This window comes from Phyllostomus hastatus, unplaced genomic scaffold (assembly GCF_019186645.2).
Source record: "Phyllostomus hastatus isolate PE091 unplaced genomic scaffold, TTU_PhHast_1.1 phas_contig_549, whole genome shotgun sequence".
Lineage (NCBI taxonomy): Eukaryota > Metazoa > Chordata > Mammalia > Chiroptera > Phyllostomidae > Phyllostomus > Phyllostomus hastatus.
In genome coordinates, this window is record NW_025333907.1 from 646113 (window position 1) to 663055 (window position 16943).

The window sequence follows — 16943 nt, forward strand, 5'->3', positions numbered from 1 at the left end:
AGATGTACTACAGTATTTGTGTTTGATATGTGAGAGCTATATGTGCATTGACATTTGCAAAAAATAATGTTTATTTGTGATCATTTTCACATAATGATTTATTTTTAAAATTTTTTTCTATTTTTTAAAATTTTAATCATTGTTCAAGTACAGTTTTCTCTCTTTTACTCCGATTCCAGCCCACCCACCCTTCCCTCCCCACTTCCCTCCCATTACCACCCTCCCCCCAGTTTTTGTCCATGTGTCCTTTCAATTTGTTCCTGTGAACCCTTCCCATTCTCCCCTGAAATTCCCTCTTTTCTCCCCTCTGGTCACTGTCAGCGTGTCCTCTATTTCAGTGTCTTTGGTTATATCTTGCTTGTTTCTTTGTTTTGTTGATTAGGTTCCTGTTAAAGGTAAGATCATATGGTATGTCTTTCACTGCCTGTCTTATTTCGCTTAGCATAATGCTTTCCAGCTCCATCCAAGCTGTTGCAAAGGATAGGAGCTCCTTCTTTCTTTCTGCTGCATAGAATTCCATTGTGTTAATGTACCATAGTTTTTTCATCCATTCATTTACTGATGGGTATCTAGGTTGCTTCCAGCACTTGGCTATTGTAAATTGTTCTTTTTAAAATTTTTTAAAAAATTATACAAAAATATTTTAAACAGAGGGGACGAGAGGGAGATAAAGATGGAGAGGAACATTGATGTGCAAGGGGAACATCTATTGGTTGCCTCTTACACGTCTCCAACCAGTGACATGGCCCATAACCCTGGCCTGGTCTGAGAATGGGATTTGAACCATTGACCTTTGGTTTTGCAGGCCAGCATTCAACAGCAAGACCAATCTTCCTTCCTTCCTTCCTTCCTTCCTTCCTTCCTTCCTTCCTTCCTTCCTTCCTTCCTTCCTTCCTTCCTTCCTTCCTCCCTCCCTCCCTCCCTCCCTCCCTCTCTCTCTCTCTCTCTCTTTTTCTTTCTTTCTTTCTTTCTTTCTTTCTTTCTTTCTTTCTTTCTTTCTTTCTTTCCTTCTTCCCTTCTTCCCTTCTTTCCTTCTTTATCAGTAATGTCACAGCAGTGATTACATGTCCTTCCATGTGCTTCAGTCACCTGATATCCATTGTTCTAGTCTACCTGGTATTCATTTGGCTGAGGTGGTCTCTTCACTACGTAGTTAATAGTTCCCTTTCATCATTAACAAGAGTCTAGCAGGGAATTATTAAGAAATTTGAAAAAAACCATCACATTTTACCTGGAAACAACCCTCTCTTAGTTTTTGTTTGCTTTGGAAAATGAAACCCCTATGTTTATTTCTTAGAAATCATTTGCTTTTGATATGGAGGATAAAATCAATCAGGACTTGTTCCTGTAAGTTTTCATTATATTCCACACTCATTTCACAAACATACTCTACGTTATCACTTTTCATATTTTCAAGAAAATTTACAAAAATCCTTTTAATATATAGTGCATTCTTTTAAATTTTAAAGGAAATAAAAGGCTAATAAACACTAACTTTAATTTATATTTCATCATTATGTGCATTCCTCTTTTTATTGTTTTTAAAACAAAAGGTATCATCCACAAATAGATTTATGAGATTTATAGAATCATAAAATAATCTTAATTTTATTGACATGAAAATTCTGTTTTATATCACTTTTCATTTGTACCTAGTTTCCATATGTATATATGCCTGTGTGCATAAAATGTTAACAGTTGAGACATTGAGTCTTCTTACGCTCTTCAAATGTTTTCATTCTTCTCAGTTACAGAAACTCATTGAACATCCATGAGGTCTCTGTGTATTTGCCTGTTTTGTTTTTTGAAGATTTTAGATCCAGTTTGGAGTAAAACTCAAGGTCTATGGATTTACTGTATATTTCAGAAGATATTCTCATAAGAGGCAGAATAATCTTGTTTTAGGATTACCTTCACTAAATTTTCAAGTAATATGGCTGATATGTTTCTTATTCCTTCAGAACTGTAAATTTTATAAAAGTCTTTCAGCTCAGAATCACACATGAATTATTTTCTGTGTTTTCCTTTTTGTGCTATTCAGAAATATGGCACATGGACCAGAGATGATGGTGTCACTAATAAAAAGTGAATTTGTTAAAGATGTGGAAACATAGGCCCCATTCTAGAATGGTTGAATCATAATCTGCATTTTTACAAAACTGCAGTTATTTGTGCTCTAAATTAAACATGAAGAGCTCTTATACTCCAACTCACCATGTCTTTTCCTGCTGAGAAATACACGCAGTTGATCGTGAATTATATAAGCACAGCACTCAACAATCCACATGCCTGTGTCTATCCCTTCATTATAAGATTTTATTTATTCATTTTTAGAGAGAAGGGAAGGGAGGGAAAAAGAGAGGGAGAGAAACATCAGTCAGCATGCCCCCAAACGGGACCCTGGCTCCCAACTCAGGCATATACCCTGGTTGGGAATAAAACCAGTGACCTTTTGGTTTGCCAGCCAGTGCTCAGTCCACTGAGCCACACAAGCCAGTGCTGTCCCTTCATTTTAAAGGTTATTTTTCTGAAAAGTAAAGTCTCTGCAGTGGATTGGTGGACATATGTCATTTTCATTTCTCAGTGTTAGAAAATACACTAGAGAACACCACTGGGTCAGAATGATGTTACTAGATAATTAACTATACTCTCCTAGGTTGAAACCACTTCTACACTGTTTTCAAGTTGGATTACATTAATTCATGGTAGCCCTTTGCTAAATGTGTCTTATTTTTCAGGGACCATTGACCTTCAGGGACATTTTAGTAGATTTCTCTCAGGAGGAGTGGGAATGCCTGGACCCAGCTCAGCGAAAATTGTACATGGATGTGATGTCGGAGAACTACAGGAACCTGGTCTCTCTGGGTAAGGGTCACTTCCTTTCAGAGTCCCTGTTCCACACACAGGGTTTTGTTGTATTTAACATCATTTACGGACTCTACTTTGTATGGTAGACTTTTAGATTCTTGCTCTCCAGTAACAAATTGGAGGTTATCATTATTCTACCAGTCTGCTTGCCTGAGGACAAACTGGATTGTAAGTGGGAGAATCTCTGTCAAAACTAATGTTTCTTTTATAAACAGGTTGTGTTTTCCCTAAGCCAGTCCTCGTCGCTATTGTGGAGGAAATGAAAGAGTACTGGGACGTTTGCAGAAAAAAAATAATATCTGCTCCCCAAGGTAGGTGGGAATGGCAAAGCAGATGATGCAGGTGAGAGGCCCAAAGGTCACAGAAGTAGCCAGATTTTAAGGTGTGATTTGGGAAGCTGTGCTGCAGTGGAAAGGATTTTGAAAAGCCCAGATTTATTTCTGTTGCTGTCATAGAGGGTCAGCTGGTCTCCATCATGTCCTTTGCTCCCATATCATCTTGGGACTCTGGTTCTACTCCAGTGACCTCTGTCATCCTCTTAGCATTTGGGGCAAAGACTTTCCCTTTGACTCTGAGGGCTGCGGTGGTCTGGCTCCTCTTCAATTTTGTTGGGGACCTGGGACAATCTGTGCACATTGCTGAGAAATTGTAAGTTAAGCCTTATTTTTTAAGTTTTGTTTTTGTCTCATGAATGGAGTTTATGAAGGAAGTGGTTTTGATCCTAGAATTCATTGCAGAAATCCCTAGAGTCCTGAAGACAGATGTCATGTTTTCTGGCTTATGATTTCTAATCCCAGGGAGGCTTCAAATAAGATTCTACAGTGTTTAGACTCAGTGATTTCATTGCAGCATAATGCACCTCCCCAAAATGAAACAATCTAATTTTCTATCTCATTTCACAATGTCGTTTTACTTTGTATGAACTAATATGAAATTTCCAGTTTGTATTCTCCAATTTCTTTGTTTAGAAGAGTTTAATGTATCTCTCTACCTTAGAGTTCTTCAATAAGTTACTGCCATAGGCAACCATCAAACATTGACCACCATGTATTTTTAACCTGATTTCATCAACACTATCATTTTATTATTCTCTCTGGTTCAGTCCAATGCTGCCTGGGACTGTTCCTTGATGTGTTTTCGCTTTCTGATTAGACCTCGGTCAGATTTCTGTTTTTTCATTAAGAAGTAATGAGACAACATGACTGAATGTGCTTTTTTGGTAAGAAATGAGCCACAGAATTCTTAGATACTTCATATTTAGGAAAATGTTCAGTGAGGCTTTGGTGCTCTTTGAGTCTGTCCTGTGAGTGTGTTGCTTGTAGAAGTGGTAGGGTTGTAGTCTGACATGGTCCTAAGCTGTCCCTGGGTGCACTGGCTCTGAGCCTTCTCTTTAGGTGTAAGGTTAGCCACCACCTACAATCTGCGCATTTCCACTAAGCACCAGTTACAGAGTGATATGAAGATGTCCCCTTGTGCTGGTTGTGAAGTTGTCCAGAGAGGCCAAGATGAGATCAGAGGCCAGCTGCAGCTAGTGCTCTGTGTGTGGTCACTGAGTGAGAGGTATGGGGTATGCAGAGGCTAGATTCAGTTTTTTTCTGAGATTAAGGAGAGTCTGAAGCATAAGGCAAGAGAGGCCATTTGTATGAAAAAGCCGTTGGACATGGCTTGGGTGGACTGTCAAGTTGAGTGGGGCAAGGTCTCCAGGAATCTCTAGGACAAGGCTAAGGTGTCAGCGAGTTAGATGGAGACTCAGATATGGCACCTGCTAGCTGTGTGGTGGGGAAGGCTCAACAAGAATAATGGCCTCGGACAAGATTGCTGTGTGGCAGAAAGCTGCCCTTCCAGCGTTATCCCTGAAGCCAGACAATTCATTTCCTCCCAGCATGTCCCTGGTTCCTTTCAAGCTGCTTTTCTAGGGCTGGAGTCCCAGTAAGTCTGTGTGCGTGTCCTTTAAGAGAATGACCTGGACTCTAGCACCCCTCAGTCTCACTCAGCCACAACTCCCACTGGTTTACTAGTATGTTTCCTTTTTTATGATAGGTTCCCCAAATTTAGTTGATTGCATTGTTGGTTTTTATTTGTATAGGAACATGAATGATGGTTCTCCACTTGGTACGCTTAAAACATTGTGGGACTTAATACAGATATGTATTAGCCATATGTCAATTGCTATTAAAATTGTGCACATTTGTGTGGTTTTTACCCTACTTTGTTTATGACTTACCTTACTTCTTTCTGAGCTTGGTTAATGGTCAACTGTTGATTATCCCTGTGAGTGTTGGAAATAGTCTTAATTTTATATCTTCATGATTCAATTTATCTTCTGTTTATGTGAGATAAAAATTCTAAATTGAATGTAATTTTTGCAAAGTTTTATAACTCTTTTAGATACTATATTTTATTTTAAATTTTGATAAAAAACTGCCCTGACTGGTGTGGTTCAGTTGATTGGTTGGGCTTCGTCCTGCAAACTCAAAGGTTGCCAGTTTAATTCCCGGTCAGGGCATGTACATGCCTGGGTTTCAGGTTTGGTTTTTGTTTGGAACATGTACAAGAAAGAGGAAGTTGATCGATGTTTTTCTCCCACCCTTCCCTTCTCTCTAAAAAAGAAAATAAAATCTAAAAAAAAGTGAGAAAAAAGATCTATCCTCTTAACCTTCTGTAACTCTGTAGTTCAGTCATATTAAGTATATTCTCCTTGTTGTGCATCTGATCTTTTGAAACTTCCATCTTGAAGAAATGTCTCAATGTCCACTAAACAACCACTTCCTCATTTGCCTGAAAATCGAGGCCCATGTGACTGCCTTTTTTTTTCCTATGACATGGACACCATGACATTACTCACCTAAGTTGAATTCTGTAGTATGTGTGGCTTTGTTATTTGTGTGCTTCACTTAAAAAAAGTCCTCAATGTTTGTCTTTGTGCTACCAGGTTTGTGGAGGATACCGGCCATCAGTATCTATCTCGGCTGCGGATGCTGGTCAAAACATGCTAAAAACATACACAGAGACAACCAGGTCCTGTGGGGGAATAGGAACAGCAGGGCCACTCCTCACCTGGGGAGCGCCTTGGCCACCCTCTCTCCTGGAGGGCGCCATGGCCACTCTTCACGTGGGGAGCACCTCGTTCCCCCTCTGGAGAGGCTTTTTATTGGTTTCGTTTGAAATAAGAATTCAGGTAAAAGCTCATTACTCATTGCTAGGAAGTAAGGATCAAACAATAGATAACAAGGAAGTCTGAGGGCCTATTTTGAGTCAGGGTCAAAGAGCTGTAAAACTTTAAAGAACAAACTTACTTCTTCCTCGGACCCTTATCATTCAACTGAGAGCATTCTAAACAAAGCAGGTTTCACAGGAGTTTGCATATTCTTTCTTAGGCCTGATCACCCGGGGAACCCGCCCTTTTCAGCACAGAGCTGCACCACCCTGTCATTGTTTCAGGCTTAGGTGGAGCAAGGGAACTAAGGCAACCAAGGGATAAGGAGATTTTCTCCCAGATGATGAGGACTCAGGCTATGTCAAAGCTGAGGAGAAAGGGTCCATCACCCCCTTTTGCTGTAGCCCCCAAAGTCCTTCCTTGGGGGCCTCCCACGTGATTGTGCCTGTCTAGGTCATTCCGCCCTTGGGGAATCTTACCCGTCACTGGGTAACTGACCAAGCATTGGGGTTCAGTTATGAATGAAGCAGCAGAAGCAGTGCTCCTGCCAAGGAGATAAGCTTTTGTCTCCGGGCTGGCTTACAGTCCAAGGCCACTCCCTCAGCCTTAGCCTTGGTGGGGGTTACAGCTTCTGATACCAGGCAGGGCAGTTCCCAACACAGGTTATAACCTCATTTTCTATTTCCTGGCAGAGCAGTATTTTATTTTATGTATATAGTAAATTTTTTAGTCTATTTATTTGTCCATAGACATGGGGGGTGTTTCCCCCTATTCAGGGTTTTGTGAATAATGTTACAATTGACACAGGTATGCACATGTCTCTTGCAAATCCTCCTTTGAATACTTTTTGATAAATATCCTGAGTAGAAGAGCTGAATGACAAAACGATTTTATTTTAATTTTTTAAAAGATTTTATTTATTTGTTTTTAGAGAGAGGGAGAGAGAGGGAAACACCAAAGTGTGGTTGCCTGTCATGTGGTCCCCCACTGGGAACCTGGTCCTCAACCCAGGCATGTGCCCCGACTAGGAATCAAACTGGTGATCCATTGGTTCTTAGCCCCCGGTTAGTCCCCTGAGCTACACCAACCAGGGATTATTTTAATTTTTTGGCGGACCCCTTCTTGTTATTCATACTGTTTGCACCAATTTATCTTTTGTTCAACTGTATATAGTGTCTAGGATGCCCACATTTTTGGCAACTTGGTATTATTTGTTTCTTTGAATCTGGTCATTTGTATTGTTTTGAAGTGATATATTGTGTGTGTGTATTTTAATGGAGGATGCAAATATTTGTTTCTTGGATGGGCTTAGAGAACCATAGAGAAGATGTATAGACCTGAGTACAGAGACTTCAGAGAAGGAAGTCTGTGAATGACTTTTCAAAGAGCAGTTGGTTCATTGCAAAATTGTGTAGAAGTAAATGAGAATTCCCACACTCCCTGCTTCTACATGCATAACCCACGCCCTCATCAATGCCCCCCACCAGAGTGGTACATTTGTAATATGTGTGAATCTACATTTGCATATCAATGTCACCCAGAGTTTTAGTGCCATAGTGTTCACTGTTGGGTTGTGTATATTCTGTGGGTTTGGAAAATTTATGATATATATCCACCATTGTAGTGGCATACAGACTAGTTTCTCAGCCCTAAATGTTCTCTGTGCTCTGCTTATCTATCCCTATGTCTCCTAAACTCTTAGAGCCATTGATCTTCTTACTGTTTCTCTCATTTTGTTTTTTCTACAATGTCATGTAGTTTTTTTTTATAGTCTGTAATCTTTTGAAATTGGACTTTTCTATGTGTTTCTTTCAACTGTTTTCTATTTTTTGTAAAAAAAGATTTTTTTTTATTTACTTACTTTTACAGAGAGGGGAAGGGAGGAGGGAAGAGAGGGAGAGAAACATCAGTGTGTGGTTGCCTCTTGCGCACCCCTTACCAGGGACCTGGCCCTCAATCCAGGTGTGTGCCTGACTGGAAATTGAACTGGCAACCTTTTGGTTCATAGGCCAGCACTCAATCCACTGAGCCACCAGCTAGGGTCTGTATTTTTCATTTCATTTATTGATTTTTTAGAGAGACAGAGACCAGGAGAGAGAGATAAAATTTGATTTGTTGTTCCACTTATTTATGAATTCACTGGTAGAATCTTTTATATGCCCTGATTAGTGATTGAATCCACAACCTGGTTTTTCTGGACAATGCTTTAACCAACTGAGCAGCTTGTTAGGAAGATTAATTTTTTTCTCCTACTTCAATGTGTTTAGGTTTCTTTCATGTCTTTTCATGTCGTATTATTTCTTTTTTAAAAATATATTTTATTTACTTATTTTTAGAGAGAGGGGAAGGGAGGGAGAAAGAGGGAGAGAAATATCAATGTGTGGTTGTTTCTCACGTGGCCTCCACTGGGGACCTGGCCCACAATCCAGGCATGTGCCTGGACCAGGAATTGAACCAGTTACCCTCTGGTTCATGCTCAATGCCCATGCTCAATCCACTGAGCTATACCAGCCAGGGTATTATTTCTTTATAGTGCTGAATATTTCATTGTATGTATTTCAGTTTACTTATCTATTCACTTGTTGACATATTTTCATTGCTTCCAATTTTGGATATTATAAATGAAGCTTCTATTAATATTCTCTGGTAGGTTTTTTTGTAGATAAAAGTTTTTATATATTTAATTAAGTAATAAGGAGCACAATTGCTGCATTATGTAGTAAATGTATGTTTAGGGGCTTTTTTGTGTTTTTTTTTTAAAGATTTTATTTATAGAGAGAGAGGAAGGGAGGGAGAAAGAGGAGAGAAACATCAGTGTGTGGTTGTCTTTCACACATCTACTGGGGACCTGGCTGGTAACCCAGGCATGTGCACTGACTGGGAATCAAACTGGCAACCCTTTGATTCACAGGCCAGTGCTCAATTCATTGAGCCACACCAGCCAGGGTAGGGTTTTTGTTTTTTTTTAATTTAAATTTTAATTTTTTATTTATCTCAGAGAAGGTGGAAGGGATGGAGACACAGAGGGAGAGAAACATTAATGTATGATAGATGCAGTGATGGGTTGCCTCTCTTATGTCCCCAACCAGGGACCTGGTCTGTAACCCAGGCATGTGCCCTAATTGGAAATTAAACTGGCAACCCTTTGGTTCACAGGCCACAGGGCTCAATCCACTGAGCCACACCAGCCAGGGCTGTTGGGGTTGTTTTAAAAATATTTTGTTGTATATGCTATTATAGTTGTCCCAGTATTTTCCCCTTTGTTCCTTCCACCCAGCTAACCCTCTTATTTTTAGTCTTTTGACAATTCTGAGACTCTTTGCAAGGAGATATCCATTTTCACCAGTAATTAATGAGAGTTCCAGTTGCTCCACATCCACAGCAGCATTTGCTGTGGTCAGTGTTCTGGATTCTTCCCATTAGGGGTTAAGTGTGCTGTTTGTATAACTTTCATTGTTTTAATGTGTATTTCCTCTGTGATACAAGGTGTGGATGTTTTTGTAGATATTAATTTTTAATCCACGTATAAATTTTAGTGTGATTTCTGTTAAGGTGTTTGTTCCTTTTTATTCAGGTTTGCTTTTTTGTCACTGTTGAGTTTGAAAACATCTTTGTCTTGCATAATAGTCCTGTACATATTGTCTTTTACAAATATGTTTTCTCAACTTGTGGCTTCTCTGTTTTTTCTCATGATGAAGATCATTTTTTTGTTCATTTGTATTTTTCCTTAATGATGAGACATGGGTATTTAAATCACAACACTTTGGATTGAAAAACAAAGCTGGTAAAGAATTTTCCTTGAGAAAGTGTGAAGTGAATAAAATTAAGTTTGTTTTTATATTCAATATAATATCCAATATTTAATATAATATCCAATGTTATAATATCCAATAACATGGATATTATATTTGTAGTTTATTTAATTGTTTAAATAAACATAATGAGCCATGGCTTTAGGAGACCCATTGAGATATATTTTTTTGTCGTTATATGTTAACTAAAATAAAATCTCTTCATTTATTCCAGAGCTTCGGTACCATTATGACAATGGCCATTTTTTTCTTCTGTTCTATATTTTCCATCATGTAAATAATGCTCCAGTGGGTATAGTTGTTTGTGTTCCATTTTGAATTTGTGTTGTCACATTCTTTGGATAAATCCACAGAAATGGAATTGCTGTGTTATGTGGTACTTGTCTGTAAATTTTGAGGAATTTCCACTTTGTTTTTGATAGTGGCTGTACCTATTTATTTATAATCTCACTGACAGAGCATGAAGGTTCTCATTCTCCACATCATTGCCCATTCATGTTGTTTGTTACTTCTTTAAGAGATTTATTTATTTACATTTAGAGAGAGAGGAAGGGAGGGAGAAAGAAAGAGAAACAGTGATGTGTGAGAGAAACATCCGTCCATTGCCCCTCACATGCCCACAGCTGGGGATGTGGCTGGCAGCCCAGGCATGTGCCCTGACTGGGAATCTATCCTGTGACCTTTTGGTTTGCAGGCAGGCTCTCAATCCACTGTACCACACCAGGCAGGCCTGCTAATTTATTGATAATTGCCATCCTGGTACATGATGTGCTGGTATTTCTCTGTGGTCTCAATTTGCATTTCTCTGATGATGAATGACATTGAACATCTTTTCATATGTCTACTGGCCATCTTTGTGCCTTATTTAGAGAAATATTTACTCAGGTCCTCTCCCTGTTCTTCGGTCAGATTGTGTGTGTGTGTGTGTGTGTGTGTGTGTGTGTTAAATTGTGTAAGTTCCTCCTTTATTTTGGATATTTAGCACCATTGGTGGATATCATTCCCTCTTTAATAGATTGGGATATTTCTTTGTTTTCTTGATAATTTACTTTGCTATGCAAAAATTTATTTTGTTGTAATCTCATTGGTTTAATATTTTATTTGCTATGCTTACCAAGATACATTAAAAAAAATTTCTAAGAGTGATGGCAGAATTTATTAAATTTCTTTTCTTACTGTATTTTCATGACCTTGGGTCTTATATTTTAGTTTTTAATCCCTTTTGAGTTTATTTTGGTACAGGGCATAAGAAAATGGTTGAGCCCTGTCTGGTGTAGCTCAGTGCATTGAAGAGTGGTTTTGTGAACCAAAGGGTTGCCAGTTCAATTCCCAGTCAGAGCACATACCTTGGTTGCAGGCCAGGTTTCCCCACCCCCAGTAGGGGGCAAGCGAGAGGCAACCACACATTGATGTTTATCTCCCTCTCTTTCACCCTCCCTTCCCCTCTCTCTAGAATTAAATAAATAAAATAAAGTAAGAAAGATGTTTTTTTTTTTTTTAAAAGAAAGTGGTTGAATTATATTATTTTGTGGGTATTCAGTTTTTCTCGCACCACTTATTAAAGAATCTGTCTCACCCTGTTCTGTATTCCTGCTTTTTTTTATATTAATTAGCTATATATCTTTGGCAATTTTAAAAATTGTGTTACTTCTTTTATCATGTTTTGTAAAACTTCTTTATGTCTTCTGAATATTAAACACTTACAAGATGCATGCTTTGCACAAATTTTCTTCAATTCCACTGGTTGTGTTTTTAACCCTTTGTGTATTTACCTTAATGTGCAGGTGTTTTCATATTTGGTGTAATCCCATTTGTCTATATTTAGTTTGTTTTCTTTTGGTAATATAATGAAAAAACAACTGTCATAAAATCTTTCCGTACATTTTTTGTATGCTTGACATTAGTCTTTAATCCTGCTCTGTCTTTGGTATTTGATCAGTTATCAATTACTCTTCTTTTTAGTATGCATTACAATGCATGCACCTCTTATTGACATGGTTTTAGCACTCTGTCATATAAAACAGAAAAACGTATTTCAAAGACACTGACAAATAACTAGATAATTGAACACAATTGTATCTTCCATCTCTTCAGAGTAGAAACTGGGAACTGAGAGTTTCCTTATAATATTGCCATCGTGTGCCAGGGGGTGTGGCAGTATGGTTGCCAAATGTAAGCACTCTCTGTTTCTTTTCTTTGTACCTTTCTTGGTCTTGCTTTGAACATTTAACATTTTTGAAGTACTAAAAATTGTATTATATTCAGTAATTGCTTAACTTCAATGTACATTATCTTGAGTGTCATAACTGTGAACCTTTATTTTGCACCTTTCAGCTATGTCATCTGAAGATAACCAGTCCTTGTTGCAAAATCCAGGAATAGAAGATTTATTCTCTGAAACGATAATGGTAAGATATGAAAGATGTGCCTTTGATAATATAATGAAAGGCTGATAAAAAAGTATTTGACAAGAAAAAAGAATGTTAAAGTGCATGGAACTTGTGCAGGATAATTATTCATAATAAAATCCTTGTTACCCAAAGAGGTTAAAAATAGATCATGTCTGGGAAAACTCCCACTTTAAGTCACTTACATTTGCAGAACATGCGTTTCCAAATGTGAAGCCTAAAAACAATTTTCTAAGTGTATATATTCTTCTAAAGGCAGTCTGCAAAATCAAGGAACTCTGATAATTTGTAATGTGAATAATTATTTAATTGCCTGAAATGGAGAGTAGGATTAAAATTTTAGTCAGTAGTTTGTGAAAGTTAGTAAATTCTAATACATATGTAAAATTTAAATGTGACCAGCTTGACAGTCCCTTTATTAAGAATTATTATACTTCATTGAGAAGGAAAGTTTTCTTTTATTCCAATATATAAAATTTTCATGTACTTGGGAGCGATTTTTAATTCAACCACCATGGTTTAATAGGTATCAGAGAATAGTGATTTGGGAATAAGTGTACATGTTTAATGAAATTATAGGTGTCACTAACGGTCTTTCTATCTTCAATGATTATCAGAGTACATTTAATGAAGACAGAAGTTATCACTGCAATGAAAGTTGGAGAATTTTTAACTGGAAGTCAAATTCTAATAAACATCAGACTACTCATCTTCCAGAAAACCATTGTAAAGGCGGAGAAACCTTTGACCAAATATCAAATGACAGTATATATCAGTTTATTCCTAATGTGGGAAAGATGAAGAAGCAAAGTAAATGTGTCAGATTACTTAAAGAATCTTCAAATAGTACTGAACAAAAGAATATTCCTATTGCAGGGGAAGTATACAAATGTTTACCATGTGGGAAATTCTTAAGTCAAATATTTAATTTAAATGGAGTTAAGAAAATCTGTACTGCAGAAAAACATAAATATAAAGAATGTGGTAAAACATATAATTGGCCTTCAGGTCTTACTCTGCATCAGAGAATACATACTAAACAGCAGCCTTATATATGTAGAGAATGTGGCAAAGCCTTTAGGTGGTTCTCAATCCTTACTATTCACCAGAGAATTCATACTGGAGAGAAGCCTTATAAATGTAGAGAATGTGGTAAAGACTTTCGCCAGTCCTCAACCCTTACTCAACATCAGAAAATTCATACTGAAGAGAAGCCTTATAAATGTAGAGAATGTGGCAAAGCCTTTCGCCGGTCCGAAACCCTTACAAACCACCAGAAAATTCATACTGGAGAGAAGCCTTACAAATGTACAGAATGTGGTAAAGCCTTTAGCCGCTCCTCAACTCTTACTCAACATCAGAAAATTCATACTGGAGAGAAGGCATATAAATGTAGAGAATGTGGTAAAGCATTTCGCCAGTCCTCAAATCTTATTCAACATCAGAATATTCATATTGGAGAGAAGCCCTATAAATGTAGAGAATGTGGTAAAGCCTTTCGCCAGTCCTCAACCCTTACTCACCATCAGAAAATACATACTGGAGAGAAGCGTTATAAATGTAGAGAATGTGGCAAAGCCTTTAGTTTGTCGTCAACCCTTACTAGACATCAGAAAATTCATACTGGAGAGAAGCCTTATAAATGTACAGAATGTGGTAAAGCCTTTTGCCGGTCCTCAACGCTTACAAACCATCATAAAATTCATACTGGAGAGAAGCCTTATGAATGTAGAGAATGTAGTAATGCCTTTCATCAGTCCTCAATGCTTACTCAGCATCAGGAAATTCATACTGGAGAGATGCCTTACAAATGTAGATAATATGGTAAAGCCTTTTGCTAGTGCTCAATGCTTACTCAACATCAGAAAGTTCATACTATAGTGAATTCTCTTGAGTGCAGAGGATGTGGCAAAGCCTTTAGGATTCCTCAAACTTTAGTCATCTTCAGAGAATTCATAATGGTGAAAAGCCTCATATATGTAGAAAATGCGGTAAAACTTTACCAGTCCCCAAACCTTACTCAACATCAGAAAATTCATACTGAAAAGAAGCCTTATAAATGTAGCAAATGTGATAAGCCTTTAGACAATCCCCAGCCCTTACTCAACATTGATCATTCATACTTGAGAGAAGCCTTATGTAGAGAATGTGGCAAACCCTTTAGGGAATCCTCACAACTTATTCAATATTAGAGAATTCATAATGGTGAATAGCCATGTAAATGTAGGAAATATGGCCAAGCCTTTAAGCAGTCTTCAGTTCTTACTGTAATCATACTGGAAATAAATCTTATCAATGTGGACTATGTGACAAAGTCTTTCTTTACTTCTCAAAACATACCACATCAGGTCATTCATACTGGAGAGAAACCATATAAATGTAAGTGCCAAATCTTTTAATCATCAGTAGTGTCTCTAGAGAAAAACTGTTCAACAGTAGAGAATGTAGCAAAGCTTTTACCCTGTGTTCAAAACTTCCTTGACATTGGAGACTTCATGCTGGAGGGAAACAAAAAATATAAAGAATATAACAAAACTTTAACCATTATTCAAGCCTCCTTCAAGGTTAGAGAATTTATATGGGAGAGAAGTCTTAAAAATGTAATGAATTTGGTAGTGTTTAATCCTCATCCATACCTCTATCAATATCTTATAATTTATACTGGATAAAATGTAGCAAATGTAAAAAATGTAGCAAAGCTCTACCCATATCTTACTCCACATCAGAATTCATTCTAAAGAGAAAAAATACTAATGAAGAATGTTCAAAATTGTTTTTTCAAGGTTTACAGATTATTTGATATGTAAGAATTTATACCAGAGGAAAAAAACCTTAAAAAAGAAGAATGTAAGAAATTGTACAGGTGGACCTACAGGGAATGTACAATGGGTGTGGAATTCTACGTTCATAATAATGACTGGCTTTTGTCCAATACATACAGTTCACAAATCCCAAAGAATTTATGCCTGAAATTGGTGTTAAAGATGTAAAAATTTAGGAATGTATGTAATAGAAACAATTTTAAAACATGAGTGAATTCACAGAATGCTAAAAATAGTTTTCAGGTATTGCTATAAATCAGAATACTATAGAGAATCATTCAGAATTTAAAAACAATTACTTTTTAAAAAAATTTTATTTATTTTCAATAACAATGTATGGGAGGGAGAGAAACATTAATGTTCAAGAGAAACATGGATCAGTTGGCTCTCACATGTCCAATACTGGGGATCTGGCCCACAACCCTGGCATGTACCTTGACCTGGAATTAAACAGTGACCTTTTGGTTCACAGGCTGGCGCTGAATCCACTGAGCCATACCAGCCAGAGCTAGGTCATTACTTTTTGATGTGCTTAAAAATGTCAAGGGAATGGGTGTCTGGATATGCATAGTTAACTCAGAATATATAATATTCTATATCAACAGTATTGGAAATATTTTGAAAAGGAATTGTTAATGTGATTCCAGTCTCCTATCAGTTGATGCTACTATATTTTTATTCCTGGTGTATATGTGAAGTCATGGGGTTAATTTTTGGTTCCTTAAAAATCTGTGAACTCTTGAATTCAGCTACAGAGACCTCATAGCCATTATCCACTGAAGTGCTAGGGTTATAGCATCTTAATTGCTCTCCAAGCAAGAAGCCCTTGTTGGTTCTGATCAGTAGTTTGGAAATTTTCTAGTGGAATGACACATCAGAATTTGGTAAATATTTTTATTATATGTATATATTTTAGAAAAAATGAAGGTTACAACTCATGGAGACCCTGTATTTTTAAGTGTGAATATGACTTTTTGGAAAATAACATAATGGCATTTGTGTGTTTAGAAATTAAAATGATCTGCCATGACTGGCGTGGCTCAGTGGCTTGGGTGTTGTCCCAGGAAAAGAAAGGTCGCCCATTCAATTCCTTGTTAGAACACATGCCTGATTTGAGGGCAAGGCATGTGAGAAGCAACTGGTCCACATTTCTCTGACAAGTCAGTGTTTCTCTATCTCTCTTTCTTGCTCCTTTCTTCTTTCTAGAAATAAATGAAATCTATTTAAAAAAAATTTGTGCCGTGGCTTGTATGACTCAGTGGATTGAGTGCCAGCCTGCAAACTCTTAAGGTTGCCAGTTCGATTCCCAGTCAGGGCACATGCCTGGATTTTGGGCCAGGTCTGTGGTTGGGGCATGTGAGAGGCAACCAATCGATGTTTCTCTCACACATCAGTGTTTCTCTCCCTCTCTTTCTTCCTTTCATTCCCCTCTCTCTAAAAGTAAATAAAATCTTTTTTTTAAAGATTTTATTTATTTATTTTTAGAGAGGGGAGGGAGGGGGGAGAGAGAGAGAGAGAGAAACATCAATGTGCGGTTGCTGGGGGTTATGGCCTGCAACCCAGGCATGTACCCTGGCTGGGAATCGAACCTGCGATGCTTTGGTTCACAGCCCGCGCTCTATCCACTGAGCTACGCCAGCCAGGGAGTAAATAAAATCTTTAAAAAGAAATTGGAATGATCTTTCTGGTCCCAGTTTTCATTCGAGTCCTTGAGAATTTCTCAGTGTTACATCACTACCTTTTCCTTTACTGAAGTAAAAATAGGACAAATTTAACAGGCTTTATTTTTTAATCATAAATGTAGCCAACTCTTGCTCATTCTTTCTAGAGAAATTCCAGAGACCATTGCAGACTTTAAGTTGAAACATTTTCTTTA

At 37.6% G+C, this 16943-nt stretch overlaps 1 protein-coding gene across 1 annotated transcript in view; it reads left to right on the top strand.

The window, feature by feature from the left end:
* LOC123824202 (zinc finger protein 420-like) overlaps positions 1-15456 on the top strand; it is a 69636-nt gene extending 54180 nt beyond the window's left edge. Inside the window, 3 exon segments of the mRNA XM_045847326.1 lie at positions 13129-14165; positions 14168-14240; positions 14242-15456. Of these exon segments, the coding sequence (XP_045703282.1) occupies positions 13129-14165; positions 14168-14240; positions 14242-14644 (1513 nt within the window). The 3' untranslated portion in view covers positions 14645-15456.
* The last annotated feature ends 1487 nt before the right edge of the window (positions 15457-16943 follow it).